Source organism: Lutra lutra, chromosome 9 (genome assembly GCF_902655055.1).
Source record: "Lutra lutra chromosome 9, mLutLut1.2, whole genome shotgun sequence".
NCBI classification, from domain to species: domain Eukaryota; kingdom Metazoa; phylum Chordata; class Mammalia; order Carnivora; family Mustelidae; genus Lutra; species Lutra lutra.
Genome location: NC_062286.1, coordinates 105,012,806 through 105,040,276, shown reverse-complemented (window position 1 = coordinate 105,040,276; position 27,471 = coordinate 105,012,806). Strand labels below are relative to the sequence as shown.

General features: G+C 37.0%; 1 protein-coding gene across 7 annotated transcripts in view; it reads right to left on the bottom strand.

Moving 5' to 3' along the window:
- Positions 1-27,471, bottom strand: part of TASP1 (taspase 1) — a 312,933-nt gene that overhangs the window by 175,626 nt on the left and 109,836 nt on the right. For 6 of the 7 annotated variants that reach the window (XM_047745119.1, XM_047745116.1, XM_047745118.1 and 3 more), the window contains 2 exons: positions 15,316-15,435; positions 9,971-10,049 (listed from right to left, as the gene is read on the bottom strand). In XM_047745119.1, the coding sequence (XP_047601075.1) occupies positions 9,971-10,049; positions 15,316-15,435 (199 nt within the window). The remainder of the gene's footprint in view (positions 1-9,970; positions 10,050-15,315; positions 15,436-27,471) is intronic. The other variant, XR_007130010.1, reaches the window with a different exon arrangement.

Sequence of the window (27,471 nt, the reverse complement as noted above, 5' to 3'; positions counted from 1 at the left end):
ATAGGTACCATTTTATAACATGAGAGCAATTACAAGTCATCTTACATAAGCGCAAAATACCTGCACTCATGCATGCACAAAAAGACATCCTTCATATCCCTTAAAATGTTTCAAAGAATATTTAATGACACATTGTTTATTATACAATATTAAATAAACAAACCATAACACAAGCTGAACAGTTTTGCCATTTTTGTTTTATCTACCAGAAATCTACCAAAAATATTAATACTGCCTACAACAGGATGGCAAAATTATCGGTTTCATTTTTCAAATTTTTTTCAATAAGCATGTGTTTTCACAATTAGGAAAAAATCTACTCATTTAAAACCTCTAAGATGCATGATAACCAAAGCTGTCATACTGAACTGGTTTCCCAGGAAATGACCTAGCATAATTCAGAATTCCACTTTATTTTGAACCATCAGTGACTTATGTAAAAAGCAGGAAATAATATATTAATAGTTCATCAGATATGAAGTGACATAATCAGAATAAGCAACAGTCTCAAAATAGAATTCCCATCCCAGATAATTACTTTAGTTCTTAGAAATGTGCTGGTAGTTTAAATACTGTTATCTATAAAGGAACAACATTTCTTTCCCCCTATCGCTGCCAATGAAACAATCCAAGGAGTCAAGTGCTTTTAAGATGATGATGTTTACAAATGTTAGGGTTTTATTCTATGCTCACATCTAGAAGTTACAATTCACAAAAAAAGATTTCTCACGGCATGATTCCCAACCCTACATCTTACAAACCAAATTATTTCAGCTTAAGTATCTGTTCATTACCCTGAACTTACTTCTTGAGTGTAACAAAATTATGCAATAGTAGCACTGCCTAATAAGGCAGATAAAGGAAGCAGAGCAGGCTGAAGAGTCTGGATTCCAACTAAGTAGAACTAACAGCAATGTATTTAACTTGTTGACCAGTTTTGCCTCCCACTGTCTAAATCATTGTTAATCATTCCAGAACAAGCTCACAGATGAAAGATCTATCTTCCAAATGTATGAGTGGGTCCCTAATCAAAAAGATCCCCACTTCAAACAAAAGAAAATTTAAATACTAAGTCAAGGCCATCTAGGGACTCTAAATTAAGCTCCACACACCCTGTACTCACCCTTCTACTTAAGCATCTTCCATTCTCACCAGAATAACCACTCTCAACACTTCCCTTACCCTCCTCTCAGCCCTGAATAATCTGGGCTTGACCCAGCACACTTCACCTGTTATGGACTAATGCTTTGTCCCCCACCCCACCCCCAACAAATTCATATGTTGGAGCCCTTATCTCCTGTGTGATGGCATTTGGGGAGAGGTAATTAGGGTTAGATGAAGTCATGAGGATGGCACAAGAGCCCTCCCTCTCTCTCTCCTTCTCTCTCTCTCTCTCCTTCCCTCTCTCCCTCTTTCCCTCCCTCTACCATATGAGAGTGTAGCAAAAAGGCAGTTGTCTGCAAGCCAGAAAGAGTACCTTCACCAGGAAGCGAATCTGCTGGTACCATGATCTTGGACTTCCCAGCCTCTAGAGCTATGAGAAATAAATGCCTATTGTTTAAACCACGCAGTCTATGGTATTTTGTTACAGTAGCACAAGCTAAGACACTACCCCATTGTATTTATTTGTTCATATTCAATTCATTCAACAAACATCATCGGGGCTTCAGATAAGCACCATCCACATATCAGTGAAGAAAACTGATGATAATCCCAATCTTCATGGAGTTTCGTAGTAAAGCAGGGTAGAAAATAAAGATAAAATAAATAGGTGACATATAAAATTAGATAATGATAGGGGCACCTGGGTGGCTCAGCGGGTTAAGCCTCTGCCTTTGGCTCGGGTCATGATCTCAGGGTTCTGGGATCAAGCCCCACATTGGGCTCTCTGCTCCGTGGGGAGCCTGCTACCCCCTCTCTCTGCATGCCTCTCTGCCTTCGTGTGATCTCTGTCTGTCAAATAAATAAATAAAATCTTCTTAAAAATTAGATAATGATATACACTATGAGAAAAAAATAAAACATGGAAGGAGAATGTTGGCTGAAAAAATTTACATGTTTAAATAGCGTGGTGAGGAAAGATCTCAGTAAGAAGATAAACCATCTGAATAAAGAGTTTATAAAGGGGGAGGCAGCAGCTTCAGCTACTGAGGGCAGAGAGCTAACAGGAAAGGAAGGAACTCGTGTAAAGGTCCTAAGGGGGTATGCATGGCATATTTAAAGTACAGTAAAGCAGCCAATGTAGCTAGAACTGAATGAGCAAAGAAAGAAAACCAAAAGTTGAAGTCTGAGAAGAAAGTGGGAAACATCATATATAAGGCCTCAGAGGCCCTTCGTAAGGATTTTGGCTTTTCCTCTCAGTCAGAAGGTTAGTGACTGGACAGTTCAAAGAAGAAGTATGACATGATCTGACAGGTTAGAACACCAACTCTTGTTGGTACAGTATTTCCAAGGGGAGTAAGCCATTCAAATAATTGTGTTAAGTGCTGCTTATAGGATTAAAAGATGACCACTGGATTTTGGAGGTGATTGTTTATCTGGACAAGAACAGATTGGTGAGGTGGTGGTAGTAGAGGGAAGGCCTGACTGATGTAAAAAATAGAGGAGAGGAGAGAACTGAGGAAAAATACTGAAATTTAGGTAGAGACAACTCCTTGATGTCTCACCTTGAAAGGCTGATCAAAAACAGGTAAGAATGGGAAGAGAGGCTGAACTCCAAGGTGACCTAAACACAGAGTCCTGAGTAAAACAGGGGTTTTATTCAGGACATTAATCAGGAGGCTAAGCCACAAAGAATGCTTACGACATACAAAGAATACTAAAGAGAAATCATGGCTAGTCTTAAAGAGGAGGCAAAAGCATGGATTCCTACCTGCCTCCCCACCCCTTCTGGACCCCAGAGAACGATGACCATATAGTACATGTGGATGTCTCAGCAATGGCCAGCCACTGGCTCCTGCATTATGTGACTCTACTCTTGTGAGGAAGGCTGCTTTAAACCTCTGACAAAGGTCCCTGGGGAGGAGTTTTGCAGTACAGACTTAATAGACAATCTCCCACAGAAGGGCAGAGGAAGGACTGCTGCTTGTTAAGCTAAAGAACCAAGAAAGGGTAACATTAATTCCCAGCCCCAGAGGAAGAGTGCCAGCTCAGAATCACTGACTCACAAATATTTAGGCAAAGCCTGGTCTCATTTTTTGCATTTTTTATCACCCCAACCTTTAAACCTACTCCTGGCAAGACACGGCCATATCGTCACCACCCTCAGGGTTCTAAAACTACCCAGAGCCAAACCCTAGAAAATCAAAGAACCTACAAAATCAGAAATCACTGGGTCACATACCAGAAACCAAGTAACAGAGCTTTCTTCATGCTAAAACACTTTAAGGAAGGAGGATTGAAGCCTGTGTCTCCTGAACTCCACTCAGCTGCCACCTAACCCCTGGACTCACTGTTTCTCTTTAAGGAAAAAACATACTGCACAGACAAGGAACAGCATACCAATGCTGAGGTCAAGCAGAGCATAAACTTAATCTCCTTCTTTTTTCCTCCTTCTGATCTTCTAATCCTCAATCTGTTCTTCCTTTCCATAGCCAGAGAAAGACCACAGATGCATCTGACATTATGCATCTGACGTGTTACTGAAAAATTATGTGTGATTCTGACTTTGGCAAATTGAATCAAATCTTAAAGTACTATTTAAAGAAATTCCATGATGAATAATCTTTTTTGAAATGACATCCATCCTTCTAGAAGAGGGAAGACTCACATATGCATCTTTCATTTAGTGAAAAATATTTGACATATAACACTATATAATTTAAGGTTTACAACATGTTAATTTGATACATTCATATATTGTAATATGATTGCCACTGTAGCAATAACTAGCACCTCTATCACATTACATAATTATCCTTTCTTTTTAGTAATTGGAATAATTAAGTTCCAGTCTCTTGGCAACATTGATGATTATAATAATCATCATTTGTCCTAATTTTAATTTGTCTAGTAAGCACTTACTAAGTGCAAGGCCCTATGCCAAGCACTCAGGAAACACAAACATACCCACTGATCCTCTTTTCTCAAGAGCTTATGCCACTGCTTAAGAAAGCCTAAATAGTTATTTTCACACACACACATACACACACAGCTGAGAATAAGAAAAGTTTTTATTAAAGTTCATCAATTCTAAAGCATATTTTTTTCCATGTTCAAAATTTTCTGCAATCAGTCCACACATTATAATTGATGGCATCCTCCCATGGCTGCTCTCCAGGCTGTAGCTGTGACATAGTGACCACTGCCTCTAGAAGGAAGTAAGCTGTTCCTGTTGTTGACCCTTCAGTGGAGTTGTGCGCCATGCTGGAACTACAAGTTTTGAGCTGAGTTGTCACTTACCATGTATTCAAAAATATTACAGTATATTACAGAATTGAAACAAAAAGTAAGTATGAGCATAAGAAGGCATGGAAGGGAAATAGCAATGGAGCATGACATTGATATCGGTGCAGCAAATGTTTCTTGTTGGAGGAATACTACAAATTCTATATTTTCTTGTAAAGTAACAACCATGTGTTAAGAGAGATGAGGAAAAAGTGTGTCCTACTATGATTGGCAGTCTTCCTCCCCCTTAGTATATGTATCTTATATTGGTATATTTTAGTCCTAGATAAGATAATAAATATACAGGCAACAAAAGCAAAAATAGGTAAGTGGGACTATATCAAACTAAAAAGTTTCTGCACAAGAAATAATCAAAAAAATGAAAAAACAGCCTATAGAATGGGAGAATATGGGGGCACCTGGGTGGTTCATTGGGTTAAGCCTCTGCCTTTGGCCCAGGTCATGATCTCAGGGTCCTGGAATCGAATTCCACATTGGGCTCTCAGCTCAGCAGGGAGCCTGCTTCCCCCTCTTTCTCTGCCTGCCTCTCTGCCTACTTGTGATCTCTCTCTCTCTCTCTCTGTCAAATAAATAAATAAAAATTAAAAAAGAAAAGAATGGGAGAATATGTTTACAAACCATATATCCAAAAGACATGAGAAACTCCTACAACTCAATAGCAAAAAAACAAATAGTAAGATTAACACATCAGCAAAGGACTTGAATAGACATTTCTCCAAAGACATACAAACAGCCAATAGGTACATAAAAAGGCATTCGAGCTCACTAATCATCAGGGAAATGCAAATCAAAATCACAATGAGACATCACCTCATACCCATTACAATGGCTAGTATTGAAAGGATAAAAGATAAAAAGGCTGGTGAAGATGTAAAGATATTCACAGCCTTGTACACTGTTCATGGAATTGTAAAATGGCACAGCTGCCATGAGCAACAGTATGCGGTTCCTCAAAAAATTAAAAATAGGACTATTATATGATCCAACAACTCTACTTCTGGGTATCTATCCAAAAGAATTGAAATCAGGATCTTGAAGAGATATCAGTACCTCCATGTTCACTGCATCATTATTCATAATAGACAAGATGTAGATATCACCTAAATGCTAACCAACAGATAAATGGATAAAGAAAATGTGGTATACATGTACAACAGAATGTTATTCAGCCTTAAAAGAGGAAATCCCTCCATATACAACATGGATAATCCTCAAAGATATTATGCAAAGTAAAGTAAGCCAGTCACAGAAGGACAAATACCGCATAATTCCACTTACATGAGGAACTTAAAAGAGTCAAACTCATAAAAGCAAAAAGTAGAATGGTGATTGCCAGGGGTTGGGGGAAGGGGGAAATGGGGAGTTGATATTAAAAAATCATAAAATTTTAGGGCACCTGGGTGCCTCAGTCAGTTAAGTGTCCAACTCTTGAGTTTGGCTCAAGTCATGATCTCAGGGTTGTGAGATTGAGCACCACATCAGACTCCATGCTGGAAGATTCTCTCTCTCTTTCTCCCTCTGCCCACCCCCTCTCCCTCTCTAAAAAACAAACAAACAAACAAAAACACAAAGTTTCAGTAATGCAAGATGAATAAAGTTCAAGGGATCTGTTGTATGATTTGCATCTAAAGTTAAAAATACTTTGTTATACACTGAAAAATTTAAGAAAAAATTTCATGTTGTATTCTTACCACAATAAAAAAATATGAACCAACCAATTTTTTTTTAAATAATGGTGTAGCTTATAAAAGACGGTGACTTAGATTCAATGACACACCATTAAGTACTGAAGGACTGAGCCAAGAAGTATGCTAACTGCCTTCCATATGTCAACTCATTCAGTACTCACAGATATTAAGGTAGATATTCTTGCTTTACAAATAACCCTTGCCAAGGTCACAGCCAGTAAGTGAAAGAGTCTGCACAAGAACCCAGGTATATACTCTGCTGCCTTCCTAGCTAGACAAATTTCCATGATGCCAGAACATTAGTCAGAGTTTGCACAGCCCGCTCCTGCCACACTACTCTGTTTCCCACTCCCCACTCATTCCTCCCCACCCAGTGATGAGAACAAGATGCTGGAGTTTATCCCTGAGGCTAATGATCAAATTGCCTGTCTGGCCTTGGGAGAGCCCTACCCTGACCATAACTATCTTCCTTCTGCCTTTCAATTACTACCTTCCAAGAACTATAAACCTAAAATGTAGGCCAGGTCTCTAAATTTTCTGCAACAGCCTAAGGCACCAGTCTTTTTTATTTTGACCAAACAATTGCAAAATTCCTTGCACCACCTTTCTTCTGACTTGGTCACCCAACTCTGCCATGTGTTTCTGTTGTCAACCTCATATCAACGGCCCCAGGAGAAACAAGGGTGAACCATCATACAAAGTTCCAGGGACGGAAGGAACTGGAGATGTGCTCTATTATCCTCAGGTTATGGGGACTGATGATGGTTAGTCCTTAAACGTCAGAAGAATATAACATAACAAACTGGGAATCCAAGTTTAAAAGCTGCACTGGATGTCATGAACTAGAAACCTGAATTTATCTTTAGTCATGTGAAATTATCTTCAGTTGATGCAAGATGTGCAAAGGAGGTAATATGCAAGGGGAAGGGAAAAAGACCTTAATTTTATAATTTTAGCTTTACCCACCCACTGCACTCTTAACATAATCAAATCAATGAAATGTGATCCTATTCCAGCTTCCACATCACCAATTTTAAAAAGGAGAGAGGTGGAAAATCCCAAAGAGATCAAATTTCTTTTCTGAAGTGACAGTCAGGCAGCTTTCAGGATTTTAGCTTAAACGAGAATCCAGGTTTCCAAATGTCTAGACATGAGAGTAACACTTAACGATGACAAACCAACTCGCTGAGTAACACACTGACCAAAAATAAAGTCAATACAACATATGATACTAATACTACTTTGGGAAAATAAAAATGAAACAATGAATTTATCTATTTTAGACTTCAGTTTTTTCAAATACCACAACTGTCTATAGACATAAAACCATACTTAATTATGTACAAAAGCTAATTACTAAATATCACACACAGAGATTTTCATGTGCCACCAATATTAAATTAAAAATTAACTCATATTGGGGCAACTGGGTGGCTCAGTCAGTTAAGCATCTGACTCTTGGTCTTGGCTCAGGTTGTGTTCTCAGGGTCATGTGATTGAGCCTTGTGTCTGACTCCACACTCAGTATGGAGTCTGCTTATCCCTCTCCCTCTGCTCCTCTCCCCCACATTTGCTCACACACACACTATCTATCTCAATTAATAAAGAAATAAAATCTTTTTAAAAACTAACTCATATTATATTATGCTCATCTCTTCAAAACTGAAAGAATGAAAATCAATTTTTTGCCAATTACAATTAGTATGGTTAAAGTTTAACATTAATTCGTGTTTGGACTTCACCTGATAGGCCAGTGGTCCACAATTATTTTTCCAGTGATGCAAGGAAATAGAAGCAACAAATATGAAAATGGGACCAAGAGGTCAAGCCTGAGCAAAGAACAGGATAGTGCTGGCAACAAAAGAGAGAGAGAACACAGGAGAAATTTCGTGGCAAAGGGTGGGAATAATGAATAAGGTATTTCGTTGAGCCTGCTGAATCTGATATGCACAGATGACACCCAGAGGGATATGTCAAACAGAAAGTCAGAAAAAACTCATGTGGCCCTCCAGAGAAATGTCCAGAGAAGATAGACATGGAAGCAAATACCGTAAGAAATAACTGCTAAAATCATGAGAACAGTAATAACACCAAATCACCAAGAGAAAGCATACAGTGAAACTAAGAAAAGCCACAAGAGGCCCAACCCTGGGGTTGGTAGCAATGGGAAGAGTCTGAGAAGAGGGCCAGGATGGAGCAGGTCAGAAGAACAGGACAAACCAAGAGAGTTTTAGGATCTATGCTACAATAAAAAGGAGAGAGACACCTGTATCAGAGATCTGAGAGTCAAGAGTAAGCAGGAAAAAAGTGCTGGGTTGGATTGGGTGGTTTGTTAGCAGAGTCATACAGAAGGCAAAGTGTCAAGAAACTGAAGAAAGGAAGGAAAGGCAGCCATGTCCATTCTCCTGATAAAGCCTGATGACATGAAGGACAAAGTCCTAGGACTGTAACTTGAGAGACAACACAGCAAAGGGGATGAACCACTTTGTCAACCACTCATATCACTAAATTGAGAGAAAAGGCTTCACGTACACCTGGCACAAGCACAGAAAACCTGGATCTAGATAACCATGCTGCCCATTAACTGCCTCCAACACACGCACACACACACACATGTAATTTCTAAATGATAATGACTTTTTTTTTGTAGTAATGTGATTTTTTTATTTTTTATTATTTTTATTATGTTCCATTAGCCAGCATATAGTACATCATAAGTTTTTGTTGTAGTGTTCAATGATTCATTAGTTACGTATAACACCCAGTGCTTATCCCAACACATACCTTCCTTAATACCCATCACCTGGTTACACCATCCCCTAACCCACCCTCCTTTCTATAACCCTCAGTTTATTTCCCGGAGTCCAGAGTCTCTCATGGTTTGTCCCCTTCTCTTCCCCTGTGGTCCTCTGCTCTATTCCTTATGATCTATATACGAGTTAAACCATATGATAACTGTCTTTCTCTGCTGGACTTATTTTACTTAGCATAATCCCCTCCAGTTCCATCCACATCAATGCAAATGGTAGCAATGTCCACAACAGCCAAACTGTGGAAGGAGCTGAGATGCCCTTCATCAGATGAATGGATAAAGAAGATGTGGTACGTATCTACAATGGAATATTACTCAGCCATCAAAAAGGATGAATGATAACAACTTCTAACACAGATACTAAAAGAGGACCTGCATTTAATTAAAAGTGTAGCTAGATGAGTAGATGTCATAAAATACACAATTTGAAGAGCCTGGGTGGCTCAGTTGGTTAAGCATCTGACTTTGGCTCAGGTCATGATCTCGGGGTCCTGGGATCAAGCCTCTCTGTGCAGTTCAGTCTGCTTCTCCTTCTCCCTCTGCCCCTCCCCTGCTTATGGAACTCTCTCTCTCTCAAATAAATAAATAAAATGTTTAAATATAAATATATATATATATACATATAAATACATATATATATACACATATATGCATACACACACATATACACACATACATTTTGAAATACATCTTATATTTTCTGCCCCGACATTTTATTCAAGAGATTACCTAATTTTTGAAATACCTTGTTGCTTTTATATCTTTTGTGATCTAAATTTGGCACTATCCTGAATCTCTAGAGAAAAAAAAACATTAAAAATGTAACTGTTATAGTTAATTCCAGAGCTGTAATGAAATGTTAGCAAAACATTTACATTGGGATACTTACATTGTGAAACAATCCTTAAAAGCTCCCATATATCAAAGATCTTTCAGGCATAAATGCTCTAGTCTATGCAGTGCCTTAGCACATGCTTTATGTTTACACAAAAATATTCTTTTCAATCATTAAATGACCTACAATGTAGCAGTTATGAAAAATGGTCATGAAATCAGCAAATACCTGAGGTACTCACAGCTGTAGAGTAGGGATTATGAGCTCCAGTATTTTCAGCCCAGCAGCCACATCCATAAAGAGCAGCCTGAGAAAAGAGAAAATAGGTACACAATGTATTTCAGAAATATTATGTGTAATTACTTGCCTTCAACAAAAGACAAAATCATACCCATCTAATAAAGCCTGGTTTAATAATGATGCATAGCAACTGGGAAATAATACCAGAGACTGTGTAAGACCTACCCAAACAATGGTTCTAACACTATTTTAAACTGTATCTTCAATTACTGTATTAATCTAAAATTTTTCAGAAAAGGGCAGAAGAAAGTTTTTAGACTCTCATCAGCAGTAGTTTTTTTCCTTGAACAACCTTTCCCCAATTATAGTTTGTCAGCCAGTTCAGACAAATTCCTCTCTTCTGGCTCATGTGGTTGCCTTAAAATAGTGGCTCTCAAACTATATGTCAAATATATGTATATGTCAAATTGCTTGAGAAGTTTGGTGATAGGACCGTGGTTCCCAGATATTCTGATTCAGTGGTCTGGGGGTTGCCCATGGAATCGGCATTATTAACCAGGGCCCCAGGAGGGCTGGGATGCAGGTGGTCCTCCTGGCATACTCTAAAAAACCCCATTTAGGAGGGCTTCTGCCATGCCGCCCTTAAAGTGGCACAGCAGGAACTGCAAACAGTTACTATCAAAGGTCCCAGTATATGTTCACCACTGTGCTAGATTCTCCAGATACAAAGAAAGGAGCCAAAAAAGATCAATTCAAGTTAATTACTTTATGAGGCAGTAGAACAGATTTATATGCCTGAAACCACCAATAACACAAATTACTGTGGTTTTATAAAAGAATATAACAATCATCCTTATTTTGTTTTTAATAATGCCACCCAGAATGTCTGGATTCATCTCTTCAATATCCACAATGACTTCTCTGCCTTTGGGAGGGGAAATGAAACTGGTAACTTTTCCAGTCCTTAGTTAGAAGCAGAAGTAGAAAACCCCTTTGATAGCGAGCATAGAGAATATAAGGAAGTCTGCTCAAGAATATGCACCACCTCAAGTTTGGTAAAGAATGGAAAATTGAAAGCACAGATGTCCATCAGTAAAGAAATGGTTAAACATTTGCCCAGCAATATGCAGTATTCATTGCAGAAAGTTCCAAATAAAGAATTCAACTTTTTCAAAAAGATTTTTAGAAACTAATAAAAAAAAACTCCAAAAATATTATTGAGTGAAAAAAAGGACTACGACGACAAGCCACAATACTCGGAGTTTTCAGTATGACTTCTGACTAATGAAGGAAAAAATACTCCCATAAAATAGTAACTATTCTTTTCAAAGACATCACTTGTAAGGAGTGGGGAAAGAAGCTAAGATGGGAATGGTAACCAGACAGACCAGCTTTCTACAATATTCCTTTTTTTTTCCTAATAGGGACTTCAGAACTCATTTGCTTCAATATTCTATCCAGAGCAGGAATTTCCATGAAATATCCCAGGCACTTCTCATACCAAGAACCTTGATACTTCATGAGAGAACACATTCCCCTTCTGGACACTTATCTTTGGCTAAAAGTTCTTCCTTAGATTGCTTTAATGAACATCCGCTTTATCATAACTTCCATCCGCTAATCCTGGTTCTACTCTCTGGAATTACTTTACCCTCCCTTCTGAAGTCCTCTAAATTTTTAAAAACAGCTATCTGAGTGCCCTGATTACTCTTTTCTCACTCAAGAGAATCCTAGATTTGTGAACTGTTCCTCAAGACTTTGAGATGCACACACACACACACCCTACGCCCTTAATCACTCTCCTTGAGAAATAATCCAATGTCCAAGATAATTGGAGATGAAGTCTCCCATGCTCAGGTGACCCACAGTTGCCACCCTCAGTTGTCACCGGCAATAGCCTTATAAGTAGAACAAAGAACTCAATACAACATTGCCAATATGGCAAAGAGTAGAAAATCTATTATTGCCTTTGAAAACACCATGCTTCTAAAATACACAAGATTGTTGGGTCAGAGTGGGAACTGAAAGCCCTATAGAAGGGATTCCACACATGGATTTCAGAACCAAACTGGCAAACGTGGGGGATAAGCCATTCAATTGGTATTACCTGGGACAGTTCCTAGGTGAGCCAAAGCCTCAGAGAATAAGCCACCTGAGGGGAAGGGCCTACTCTTCCTTCACTGAAAACCCTGATCATTGCCTTCACTGAAAACCCACTATCCTTGCCATTCGCCACAATTATCTTGACCAGGAGCCTGGACCCAAAAATAGCAAATAAGGCCACAAGGACACCTCTTAGGAACCTACAGGGGTCCTTTTATTAAGAAAAAAAAAAAAAAAAAAAAGACTTACTCTTACTCTTTGTTTCTTCTCTCTAAGCGAATTCCCTTTATGCCACTTCCCCTCAATTTCATGATCTAAAGTTGTCTTCCATCTTAAACTTCTGAAACCAGTTGAGCTGAGACAGTGATAGGTCAGATAAAAGAAAGAACCAGAGACTGTCCCTCTCTTATCACTTCTTTGGATAAAATATTACAAGCTTGGGGCACTTAGGTGGCACAGGTGGCTAAGTATCCAACTCTTGATTTGGGCTCTGGTCATGATCTCAGGATTGTGACTGAGTCCCACGTCAGGCTCCATGCTCAGCCAAGAGTCTGCTTCTCTCTCTCCTTCTGCACCCCCCCACCAACTCTCTCTAAAATAAACAAATAAATCTTAAAAAAAATAATAACAACCTTAAGCAGGGCTTTAAAAAATAAAAATAAGCTTTTTTTTTTTTAGTAGTAAAACTTCCTCAACATTTAACAAAGGTATTAACATTCAGTAAAAATAGATCATATAAATATCATTATTATTATTATTTAATCTTTTTTGGAACTTCTTTTCCTTTATAAAATGAGCATAACAAAAACCCCCACCTCATAATGTTGCTGTAGGATCACATGAATGAACACACTTACTGTACATAGCAAGAGACAGTTCTAGCTAATATATAGCTATATTATGAGGGACTATGGCAAGCAATTTAAATACGTCATTTAATCTTCTAGAACTTTGTAAGGTAACGATACCCATTTTACAGTTGTGGAAAGTGGAGCTTAAAGATGTTGAACAGGGGCAACTGGGTGGCTCAGTGGGTTAAAGACTCTGCCTTTGGCTCTGGTCATGATCCCAGGGTCCTGGGATCAAACCCCACATCCGGCTCTCTGCTCAGCAGGGAGCCTGCTTCCCCGCCTTCTCTCTGCCTGCCTCTCTGCCTACTTGTGATCTCTGTCTGTCAAATAAATAAATAAGATCTTAAAAAAAAAAAAAAAGACATTGAACAATTTGTTTACAATAAGGGAGAGGTGAGATTAGAATAAAGGTTTATTTGAATCCAAAATTCACACTCTTAACCACTAAACTCAACTACATATTTGTGTGGGGCTGAGTTGAGAGTGGAGGGAGAGTGGGATGTAATCATTCCTTTCTTCTGTCCCAGTTGTAAATTCTAACTATTGTTGGTAAGCCAAGTAAATAAATTCTAATTTAAATTGCCACTTCACCATAGGAACAGTTATTATATGTCTAGAGCAGGGTAATTAATATGCTAAGACTTTGAAACAGTTCACTGTACACTTAAAATGTATTTAAAAGCATCTATTTTTAGCATATTTTTAAAAGTCTTTTTTTTTTTCAACACTTTGTATATTTTATTTCCTTCTTGATCATCAAGAAGAATGGTTTCCTACTGTCAACTGATGCTTTCATATTTCCAGGCTTATTACAGCTCCTCTATCCAAGCAATATAATCCAATTAAACAAATGCATTTTCCTGGTAAGTACCTTTACCCTTACCCACCACACCCTTTCCTGATTTTCATCTCTCACAAACTGTGTTTTCATACACTAGCTAATTGGGGCAAATCAATATGTTTGAGTTTTACAGAAGTATTTCTTTTTCCAGGACAGTCCCATGTGTAGTGGCAGAATGGCTTCAAGATTGTTCAATGTAATATCCTCCTAACATAGACCAGAACTATCCTTGGTTCTGCTGTTGCTATTTTGCTAACCAAAACAAACAAAAAACAGTGAGAAAGTCATGGGAATTGCAAGGCAACGAAGTCGGCTATGCTGGCTTTTCACTCTCTTTCTCCACCCAGGCATCCAAATCTGATATGCCAAGCTTGGTTCTTATTCCAAACTTGACAAATACACAGGGTTTCATAATGTGGAAAAACACCATGACCAGACATAGGCTTTTTATAATGAGTTCAAAGCATTTTACACATGTTAAGTAATCATTCCCCATAAATCCCCCTGTACAGTAGGCAAAGAGTAGCACAAAATTAATTATTCTTCCCTACCCCATCCCCCCATGGGATTTGAAGAGGCTTATACACATAAAGGGCAGATCAGGGAATATCACTTGGAGATTGCAAAGATGTCCTCCATGAATCGGATCACTCTATTCCAAGCATTCATTAACCACCATGTCCAAAACAACTGTGATACCTACTCTTTTTCAAATGTGAGAGACAAGACATACATAGAGAGAATGCCAAGCAGTGCTCTACATGTAACACGAGATCTAAGTACTGAGCTTAAGCACAATGCTTGCAACTACTTTAACAGACTCCAGGAATCATTAGTTCACTCAACAAATATTTATTAAGCCCATAAGCAATGTACCAAATTGGTTTATGCTCAGAAAGCTTACTAGATCAAATGGATTGTGAAATATCATTCTCAGTACAGAACTAAAGTTTGGAGATGGGGGGAGAAGGAATGGTGAAGATGTGCAACTGAACTGGGAATATGCCAATTACACATAAATCAGAAAGATTTCTTGAGTGGTATCATCATATGTTGGTGACCTGAAATACTGGTTAGTCTATAAAATACCTAAAGTGCTTTATCAGAAGAGGGATTTAGAGCATTAAAATTTTACTATTCCTTGAATGGAGGAAATACACAATGTTACTCTAAAATCATTTCCCACCTAAAAAGCAAGCAACAATATAGTTAGGTAGTGTTTACTCCCATAGAGAATGACATTTGCAAAGAAAGAAAATGAAGATCAACTCATATTTTTTTTTAATGTCTACTAAATACCCAATACTCAGCCTGTTGGAAGTAACAAAACATAGTACTACTGACTTTAAAGATCAAAAAGAACTCTATGAGAGAGGTTTTTTTTTAGAATCTGGAATTATATAAATGTTTAAAAAAAATCACAATAATATATATATTTTTTCAAATGAAAAAACGTTTTGCTGGCTTAAAAAAATGGTGAGCTAGAAAATTCTGTGTTTTAAATTGAAAAGCTAGTTTAAAAACCCTGTAATACTTACCTGTCCAACTCTCCCTGGATGTTTCAAGGCCAAGCCTCCACTGGAGACAGCAGCAGCAACGTTCCCTTCATGGTCCACCACTACAGCGCCCACTGTGTCCAAAGTGCCTGAGTCATTCTCCTGGAGAGTGAACAGGATATGAGCACTCACTGAGCACAGAGTGTCACAATTTGATATGACCACACAGCACTTTTCAATACAATCATGACATAATTCAACAAACTCTTAATCTATTAATCTATTATTGAGTTATTAATATTAACCTATTAATATTAATTAATCTATTAATATTAGTACCAATCTATTATCAGGTTGCCACTAAAACCCTGTTCAAGTCAAAATGTATTTTCTACTGAAAGATCCTGAGCAAAAAGTGTCTTGTTGCTTTTCTCTAATAATAAGCCTAGCATTCCTAAGGGAAAAAGAAAAAACACAATCTAATATAAAATAGCATATCGCAGTGTCCCCTTAATCTCAGGTATTAAGTTCATGATTGAAAATTTGTAAGAGGAGAAGATCTATGGCATAAATGAACCAATAAGTACGATTTTTAGTACTTCTAAAAATATTGTATATAAATTTCTAAAAATAATATATTTAATACAATAGATAAAGAGAATGGTGGTCACAATTTGAAGTATACGATGTTACAATTTTCTTTTATAATTCCTTGCTTGTGAGAAATTGATGGCCACCTCCTTCCTCTGCTGTATTAATAATATGCTTGCCAACTATATAGCAGAAAATTGTACATTCCTGGGAGGTATCTTTGCATTTCTGTATCTTGTCCCAAGTCCCACAAGCTTAAGGCTTTTCACATATATTGACTACAAGCAGCTGTCTCCTACCTCAAAGATTTCTGGGTCACCTGTGCAAGAGAGACAACCCTTACAATTCTGGATAAAAATCAGAATCACAGAAAACAGGGAAAAAGTTTCCAAAAAAAATCTCTTTGTGTATATTAACAAGAGAGGCTACTGCAGGTCTTTAGGTTAACAACAGTCATTGCAATGTTCTCACTCTAGAGTTCTGGTTTTTAAACTATGCCCCACAACCCAAGACTCCCACCTTCACCCCCACCCCCAAAAATGCATAAAAGAGCCCAGGCACAACTCCAGGCTCAACAAGACCAGCTCCTCCTCCTGCGTAGTTTATTGCCCATACTGCTGAGCAATACTTCATTTGTACAGAGGGATCCCTGGCTAACGAGTTTTCAAATGACACTCTCAGGCAATCCCCAGAAAAGTCAGTGAGTTCCTAGGGCCACCTTAGAAGGTGAGCAACATTGAAGGGAGTTCTGAAAATAGTGGAGACACAATGTAAGCAAAAGTTTTTTACTTCAAGCAAATTTAAAAATCCAGAAGTAGAGTATGCCTCAACAAATATTACATGAAGTCGGTTAGGAGAAGGTACTTCTAGACATTTACATTTCTTTGGTTTTTGCTCTAGATTCTAACTCCTCTTAAATATACTGATACACTAGGACACTACTTACTTTAATAGAAAACATGTAGCCGACTGAAATAAGTGCTTTATTCCCTCTTTCCCTTTTAACCACAGTCAGGGGAAGTCTAGGCCATATCCAGGAATACCACAATTGCGCAGGTGGCAGACTGCCTGAGTTTCGAAGATAGCTCCCTAACCTGACCGTAAACTCTCTGAGGAATGGGCTGACTGACTGATTTTACATACAGCAGACATGAAGGGATACTTAGTCTTCAGTTAGGAAGATATAAAGCATGTCTGCATCCAGGGTGTCACAGAAACAAGAAAAACAAGTGATGATACATGCAAGGCTATTCTAATATCAAGGCCTCAGTTTTCCATCTCTTTTCTCAACACTCAGTTTCATGCAAATCCAGAGGATGCCACTACCTTAGGGAAGACTTAACAATAACTAGGTTTCCTCATTTGCTATGGAAGAAGTAAAGTTTATTTTCTTTGGTAGGTAAGATAAAAGTAAAGAATTGCATTAGGCATTTTATTCCAGAAAAAAAAAAAAAAGAATAACCCTAAAGAGAAATGTACTTTAAAGGGGAAACATTTCCTTCATTATTCTAGGAAATAATTCCTATATCTTTATACCCTTGCAACCTCAAATAGAGATGTATCTGTTCCTTTCCAGATGCCAAGTCTTATGTCTTCGACAGGAGGCCTTCTCCAAGTTTAATGTACACACAAATCATCTGAGAATCTGTTAAATGCAGATCCTGATTAAGTAATCTGGCACTGGTCAAGACTCTCCACTTAACAACCTCTCCAGCAATGCTGATATTGCTGGTCCTCAGACCCTACCTTAAGAAACAAGGTAAAATAGCATCCTATGGGATTCATTATCAGCCAAACATCTGCTCTACTCATTTTAAGGCAAATAAGTTTATGGGCACAAATCTGCTGAAGGAGAAACTTCAGCATTAGCATTATGTCAACATAAAAGATTTAAGTTCTATCTGGTGCAACTATCAATTGGCAGCATATCACCATGATCGTACCACAGTGAACATACTGTAAAGTACCTTAAAGTACTGATCTCATACTGGTTCTTTTAGAAACAGAGAACTCTCATACAAATAAACAGAAACTATAAAATACTTTCCTTAACAACAATAAAGTCAAGAAAGGGTATTCTTCATTAGTTCTTTATTAACTGTGACTGCTCATCCCAAGCATTCTGTAAAACGGAATTTTAGCTGAGGGGATAGATAATGTATACACAATGATATATATTACTTATGAAACAATTTTCTTAGCATTTCATTATCATAAACTATAAGGACTCTTATCTAATCAAACTACTAGAGAAAGATACAAAAATATTACATGTAGATGGATTTACTGTAACTTGGTTTTTAAGAATGAAAAATCAAGCAAAAACTACAGAATGCTGTTCCAAATTAAGCTAAATATTCCTAGAGGCTTGCAACACCTGCAAAAATCAGAATTACTTCATAAATATTTAAGAATTAGTTCATAGATTTCATATACTGAAAGGCAAATTTAAGGATGATGAAGTAAGATTTAAGCATTTTTATGAAGTGTAGATAAATTGAGTGAAAGACAAACACTGGTATTTTAGCCATAATAATTTCACAGAACTCATTTGTACAGAAATGAAATCTTAGAAAGGTTAAAAAACACACAATGACTGTTAGTATATAGAGCGACTATTATGCTCTTACACTCCATAAATACTTAAAAGTACATGCTCCACATAGGTACACATGTACCTATTGTCCTCAACTGAAACATGCTATTTCCAATACTTATTTGATAAAATAGTGACTAAAAAGCAACTGTATAAATCATACAGTTCCCCTTATAATAAACACATGTATATTAAGTTGGCATAGAGATTGCATGTGTTATGAAAAACACGGAAATAAAACTTTCTTCAACTCACCAATAAACTAGTAATCATGTTGGGCTTAATGTCAAAAGTTTTAATTTTTCTCTGCCCTAATCTGGAGATGGCTATTACACAATCACTGTAAAATTACATTAAGTAACACATAACTACATCAAAAAGAACAAATCACTTAAAACAAAGTGTAGGTACTTCGCACCATAAAATTATGTTTCTAATCTGTGTTCTAACTCTGAAATCTGCCAAGAGACATCATCTATCAGTTACCTATCTCATTAACCTGGCCTTTCTTCTATACAGAATTATTCAAGTATCAGATAGCTAAAAAGCAAGAATAATATCTCAAACATATAAGTGCATCCTGAAACTGGTAGTCAGCGGAAATAACCCAATACAATAATAAAAACAAATACATTTTTTTAAAAGATCCCAAATCTTCAACATACACCTTTGTTAGGATTATGAGCAAGATTATAACTGGCATGAGTTTCCACTTGAGAAAAGCAGATGACTTACGCCCTCCATGACAGTACATTAATGGCAGCATAGAGCTTTACGTCTTTGAATATTCTAACCATGGAATTAGTTCCAGCTATCAGTGACCTAGACTGGCTCCATGTCTATCTCCCAAAAACCAGCCCCACAGTGGAGCCACTAGAGGATTAAAAATATTAGGAATGGGTAAACAAAGCATGTATTAGTGAGAATTATCTACTCTTGTGTATCTGGCTTGGCTGAAACCAAGGAAAATTTGGAAATAAGAATACCCAATGACCTTTTCCCTCTCTCCAAAGAAAAATCACCCTTCTGGGGAAGAAAAACTGAATGGGAAGAAATCAGAGAGGGAGACAAACCATGACAGACTCTTGATTCCAGGAAACAAACTGAGGGTTGTAGAAAGGAAGGTGGGTGGGGGAATGGGGTAACTGTGTGATGGGTATTAAGGAGGGCACAGGATGTGATAAGCACCAGGTGTTATACACAACTAATGAATCACTGAACATTATATCCAAAACTAATAATGTATTATATGTTCACTAATTGAATTTAAATTAAAAAAAGAAAATCACCCTTCTGATGCCCAGTACTATAAATGATGTTTCTGTTAATTATAGTCAAGATGTCTATTCTTAAATAATCCCTTATTTTCTTTGCTTAATAAGTATGCATTAGGGGCGCCTGGGTGGCTCAGTGGGTTAAAGCCTCTGCCTTCGGCTCAGGTCATGATCTCAGCGTTCTGGGATCAAGCCCCGCATCGGGCTCTCTGCTCAGCGGAGAGCCTGCTTCCCCCTCCCTCTCTCTCTCTGTCTGCCTGTCTACTTGTAATCACTGTCTGTCAAATAAATGAATAAAATATTAAAAAATAAATAAATAAGTATGCATTAAATATCTTTGCAACACTACACAAATTAGAGTCAAACATATCTACTACAGAGAAAAAAATTACTAAAAAATTGTTATTTATTCCTTAAATCACTCAACAAAAGTTACCAGAAACATTTTTAGCTCAAAATAAAAATGAAGTGGGTTAACCATGCTTTTAAGGGGCTTTAATATATCTACACTACACAACTTTAATTAAAGTTCATACCATAACAAAGCTCCAAAGGATTACCTAAAAATTCTAAACCCTGAAATACAGCAGAAGACAATGTTTTCCAAATGTCAGAACACCTAGACAGTCTTCTGAGGCTTGCAACATTCGAGGTAGAAAAAGCCATGGTTTTAATCTTGGTTTTTAAAACAATATTTCAAATAATGAACTAAGGGTTTGTTTGTTTCAAAATGGAGCAGTTTGAGAGCCTCAGTGTGCATGCTGAGAGCGCACATGTAAGTGATGGAAGAGACCAGATGAACATACTCATGACTTAAATTATTACATATCTGAAGAGTAAAAACCACAAGGGTAGTTTCATACAGCTTTAAATCATTTTTATTCTTATTCATATGCTGTTAAATTAAAATTATTTTATACTTATAATGAACCACTGGTTAAGGAAAGTAAACCTAAGATATACTGGAATTAAAATAAAAATTGAGGAATTTAAGAATGATAAGTCTGACAAAGTCCTTAATATAATATTAGCCAGATCATTAAACTGCATTCATCTGATCAAAATACTTAGAGAATAAGCCTCAGTGACTACAAATACTGGTTTAAAAATTCTGATTTGGTTTCTTGTTTTTCTGGAATAAATATTAATCACAATTTTTAAATTCTAAATCAAAAATTTCAAATTCTCCAAAGAAGATACACAAATGGCTACCAGACACAAGAAAAAATGTTCGTCATCATTAGCCATCAGGGAGATTCAAATCAAAACCACATTGAGATACCACCTTACACCAGTTAGAATGCCCAAAATTAACAAGACAGTAAACAACAAGTGTTCGAGAGGATGTGGAGAAAGAGGAATCCTCTTACACTGTTGGTGGAAATGCAAGTTGGTGCAGCCACTTTGGAAAACAGTGTGGGGATTCCTTAAGAAATTAAAAATAGAGCTACCCTATGACCCTGCAATTGTACTACTGGGTATTTACGCCCAAAATACAGATTTAGTAAAAAGAAGGGCCATATGTACTCCAATGTTCATAGCAGCAATAGCTACAGTTGCCAAACTGTGGAAAGAGCCAAGATGCTCTTCAACAGATGAATGGATAAAGAAGATATGGTCCATATATATAACGGAATATTACGCCTCCATCAGAAAGGATGAATACCCAACTTTTTTATCAAAATGGACGGGACCAGAGGAGATTATGCTGAATGAAATAAATCAAGTAGAGAGAATCAATTATCATATGGTTTCACTTACTTGTGGAGCATAAGGAATAACATGGAGGACATTAGGAGAAGGAAAGAAAAAGTGAACTGGGGGAAATTGGAGGGGGAGACAAAGCATGAGATACTGTGGACTCTGAGAAACAAACTGAGGGTTTTGGAAAGGGGGGTGGTGGAAGGATGGATGAGACTGGTGGTAGGTATTAAGGAGGGCACGTATTTCATGGAGCCCTGGGTGTGGTGCATAAACTATGAATCTTAGAACACTAAAAAAATAAAGTAAAATGTTAAAAAAATTAATTTTAAATTAAACATGAATGTAGCAATTAAAACCCTAAATATTTACCCAATAGAAATCAAAATACATAAAACAAAAGACTTGTCAAAAATGTTCACAGCACTTTTAACTTCAACAGTCAAAAGCTGGAAACAACCCAAATGCCTATCAAGAGGGAAATGCGTACACAAATTGTGATAAAGGCAACAGGGGAGGACTGTCCAAGCAATAAAAAGGAACTAGTGATATGTACAACAGTATGGATAATCTTTTAGGTGTCCACTGAGTAAAAGAAGCTGGACACAACAGACTATATAATATATGATCCCATTTATACAAAAGTTTAGAAAAGGTAAAACTGCTCTGCAGTGAAAAAGAATCAGAAAAATGGTTGTCTTAGGAAGGGTCTTGACTATGAAGGGGCATGAGAAAACCTTCTGGAGTAATGGCAATGTTTTATATTTTGATAGTGGTATGAACTACATGGCTTTATGCATGTCGAAATTCATCAAATTATATACTCAAGATATAAGCATTGCACCACACGTAAGCTTTACCTCTAAAAAAATCAATAGCTGATGCATTTATCTAAAAGTACACAATGAAGAATTCAAAACATCAAGTCATGAACAAATTTTCTATTTCTGTCCTAATACTATAATACATTTATATTTATATAACATTTAAAACACAGTTGATTACAACTGTTAAGTAGTAACTGTTAAGTAGTAAAACATAAAAGAGATAGAAAAAAAAGTATGGGTGAGAGAAAGTCTAACATATGTCCAACTGGAAGGAACAGGCAGAATAAATAAGAAAAAATAATGAAAGAGAAAAGGCTAAAATTTCCCAGAACTGATGAGATATAAGAATCCAGATCTCCCAGAAGCCACAGAGAAAGGAAAGGAGCCAGCTAGAAAGAAAAGATCACCCACAATAGAATGACAGAACTGCCAGAAGCCCAACGAAAGCCAGAAGATTGTGGTATACCTTCAAGGCTACTCAGAGAAAAGTAACTATAAACCTAGAAGCAGGTGCCCAACAAGATTATCTTTTAGGAACAAAAATAAAATAAAGACATTTTTAAATCAGTAAGTAAAGTGAGTCTACCACCAAGCGACCTGCACTTAACGAATGCCTGAAGGACCATTCCTTTTAATACTACAACCTGACCTCTATGTCCTCCCTACCACCTACTCATAAGCAGACCTAATCTCCCTTTCTTGGCTAAACTTTTTTTTTTCTATAACATCTCGACATCTCCTAAACTGTACAATTGATTTTTGTATGACTTAAATTGCCAATCTCCCCCTCAAGACTAGAAGCTCCACAAAAGACAGCACTCTTTCTATGGTTTATTCACTGCCATTTGCTAAGCACTGAGAAAAGCACTTCACATCTCTTAGGCATTCAATAAAGATTTGTTGCATGGATGCATGAATAAGCAAGTAAATTATATATTTCAAAAAGAGGAAAATAATTGTTATGATTTGAATGTTTGTGTCCTGCCCTGCCTGACACTTACTGTGAGGTCAACACTGGTTATTCCCTAATTCTTAAGAAAAAGATGAAAATAAATAAATCTTGCCTCTCAACAACTCACTCTCTTAGAAAGTAAACTCAGCGTGAGTACAAATCTTTTCGTTCACTGATGAATCCCAAACGTCTGCAACAAAGATTTCAATAGGCATTTGTTAACTAACTAAATAAAATAAAATAAAAATTTTCTTGTTGTTGTGAATGTTTGTATCCTTCCAAAATTCACATGTTGAAATTCTAGCTGCCATGTGATGCTACTAGGAGGTGGGGGCACTGAAAGATGGCAGAGCCCTTTTGAATGGGATTCATGCCCTTCTAGAGACACCCAAGAAGTTTCCCTACCCCTTCCTTCTGCCATATGAGGTTATAGCACAAAGATGGCCATCCAGGAAGCAAGCTCTCAACTGTCCGGGTTTCGATGCTGGACTTCCCCAACTAGAGAACTGTGAAAAACAAAGTTCTTTTGTTTATAAGCCACCCAGTCTACGGTATGTTGTTAGAGAAGCTCAAACAGACTTAAGACAATAATCCAAGAAGGATAATCAGGCATGAAAGGAAGCAAATAAAATGGCAAAACAGCATGTAAATCGAAACTAATGTTGTCTTTAAAAATAATAACATGTTATTAGAATGTCAGGTTAGATTTTGAGATATGGCTGTATGTTATTCATAGGAGATATACTTAAAGCATAAGGATATGGAAAAGTTGAAAGTAAAAGGATGGAGGGAAAAGTGATATGCCAAGCAGGTACCAGTCCAAACAATGTAACTATATTAATGTCGAGCAAATTAACTGTTAAGACAAAAGTTATTAATAGAGAAAAAATCTCTACATGATAAATGCTGGAAGTTTAACACCAGATAGAGAGAGAGAGTAATTCTAAATTTGCATATACCAAATAAGAATAGCTCAAATGTATATAAAGCAAAAGCATACCAACAAGGAGAAAGCAACAAACCACACTCATAATGAGATATTTCAATACATTTCTTTCAACTACCAGTAAGAAACAGAAGACCCAAATTATACATTAAAAAGTGTGATTGCCTAACTTTTATAGAATTCTGTTCCCAACAATTAGAGGGGAAACATTATTTTCTTTTTTTTATTTAAATTTTAGTTAGTTAACACACAATGCAATATTGATTTCTGGAATAGAATTCAGTGATCCATCACTTACATACAAAAGCCAGTGCTAATCCTAAGTACCTCTTTAATACCCATCACCCATCTAGCCCCTCCCCCACCCACCTCCCTCCATCAAACCCTCAATTTGTTCTTTATTGTTCAGAGTCTCTTACGGTTTGTTTCCTTCTCTCCTTTTTTTGATTTCCCCCTTCCTATATGTTCAGCTGTTTTCTTTCTTAAATTCCACATATGAATGAGATTATATGGTATGTCTTTCTCTAACTTATTTCACTTAGCATTACACTCTCTAGCTCCATCCATGTCATTGCAAATGGCAAGATTTCATTTTTTCGATGGCTGAGTAATACTTCATAGTAACACCTCTACTTTATCTATTCATTAGTCCATGGACATTTGGGCTCTCTCCATAGTTTGGCTATTATTAATAATGCTGCAATAAACACTGGGGTGCATGTACCCCTTTGAATCTATATTTTTGTATACTTTGAGTAAATATCTACTGGAGCAATTACTGGATCACAGGTAGTTCTATTTTTAAATTTTTGAGGGGGGCGCCTGTGTGGCTCAGTGGGTTAAGCCTCTGCCTTCAGCTCAGGTCATGATCCCAGGGTCCTGGGATCGAGCCCCGCATTGGGCTCTCTGCTCGGCGGGGAGCCTGCTTCCCCCTCTCTCTCTGCCTGCCTCTCTGCCTACTTGTGATCTCTGTCTGTTAAATAAATAAATAAAATCTTTTAAAAAAAAAATTTTTTTTTTTTTGAGGAATCTTCATACTGTTCTCCAGAGTGGCTACACCAAAAGGAAACATTTTCAAATGCATATAAATATTTATAAAACCTGATCATATACAAAACCACAAACTAAGTTACAACAAATTTCAGGAAATAATATCAAATAAAATATGCTCTCTGACTATGATACAATTAAGTTAGGAGTCAATAAAAGTAAACAAAATTTGGAAATTCAAAAAGAAAAAATATTTCAAAATAACTTATGAATCAAGCAAGAAATCTAAATAGAAATAAAAACACTTAATAATGAATAAAAAATACTACATTTCAAAACTTGTGGAATACAGCAAAAGTGGTACATAGAGAAAAACTTATACCCAAAATGTTGATATTAGAAAAGAACAAAACATGACCTAAGTGTTCTTCCAACTAAAGAAGTTTCAGAACAATATAAACACAAAGAGAAAGAAGAAAACAAAAATAAGATGAAAAATTAGTGAAAGAGAAATAAACATTAAATAAATAGATTGGGGGAAAAAGGCAAAGTTGGTTCTATGAAAAAACTACTTGTTGAATGAATGAACTGAATAAAGTAAATCTGATAGGCAACAATTTTCTCTGTGTGTCACCTAAATCTCAGCAAAGGTCCAGCCCTCCTCCCTCTTCTCCAAAGAGAGCCCTGGCTTTCTAAAGTAATAGCAGATAGACATTCCTCCTCACTCACACTTTGTCCAATGTAAAAGTGGCTCCCCACACCCCTGCTCCCCATCCCATACCAAAATACTGTTTCTGCAAGTCCTGAGGCCTCAAATAACTCCAGAAAGGATTTCCTTAATCTCTTCCCAACCACACAGGAGGCCCTTGCACCTAAAGGCTCAACCTGAAACCACCTGCTCTGGGAAAACTCATCATATGCTTGGCTTGTCCTAGGATCTTTTGTGGCTTATCTTGCTCCCTGTCAACCTGTACATAGCAACTAACAAACTATCATGAATAGTTTTTAATTGACCCTCATTAATAAATCAAACTCCATGCCCTCTAAAATTGCATCTTGCTCAATACATATGCAAGATCCAAACTCAGCCTATCTAAAGCAATTTTCCTAATTACCTCACATATTTCTCTCTGATTATTTCATATTTAGATCATCCCTAAGTGTAACAATTTTGCACATCACTTCTGAATAGGCTCTTTCCAAAAGTATGTCCCTAAACAACTACTGTGAAATCTCTGCCTGGTCCTCATAATAACCACACATAAGTCCAGACCCCCTTCTCAGGATACAGGAGTGATCTTTATTTCAGGAGGTTTTGCATGCCCTCCGGCCTATTGTTCAAAACAAACTTCTTAGACTCTTACCATCAAACATTAAGCCCTCACTTAATCTATAAAGAAATCAGATGTCTTGATATTGGTCCACACTCTTCCATTCAATGTTTTTCTTTTGGCAAAACTTTACTGCCCTCCCATTCTTTTGGGTCATCTGGCACCAGATCACACTCTTTTATTTTTGACTAACCAATTCACTTTCTCTAATTCCAAATCACTTTCTTAAAAGCTCTACATAAGTAACATATATACTATGCTTTAGCTTTAACTTTGCTTTTTCCACCGGAGACTACCTTAACCTCAAGTCATCACGTCTGAGAAACATGTTCAAGGGAGGAGGAAATCAAGATGATTTGGCAGTTTCACTTCATACAGGCACATATATCACAGTACTTCAATGACAGAGATAACGCAACATGCTACCAGCATATTCACTAATAGGCTATGAACTTCATTACCTGGGCAGATTAAAAAACACCCAAATAAATGAACTAAGACCTTGCTAATTAAATAGACAGCAACAAAGTCTCTTTAATAAGAGCAGGCAACCTTTTTCAATTTAGTTGTCCAATTTGGCTCTTTCCAGGAACACCTGGCCGTGGTCTGGACCTCTGGTCTTTCTTTCATTTCAGGGCATACGTTTACCTTCTCTGGATAAAATTACACTTTTTCTTTTAAATACCAGAGCTCCGCTGGCCTTTGAACTGAGTCTTAAAGCAGTGGGGAATAACAGATAAAGTACTAGAAGGTAACTTCGACAATCTGGAGTCTATTCCTAACGATGAAACACCATGCCCGGGACAATTGGGATGGGTCCTTTAACCTGGATTTAAACTTAACCCTCTCCACAGATTCAATATTTGACACTGACTTTAGTAATACAGTAATAAGTTACTTTATTTGATATGAGCTTTTTAAAACAATATCTATTTGACTATACAATTATGAGTATACTCTCCAAAATATAAATTATTAAAAATCATAAAT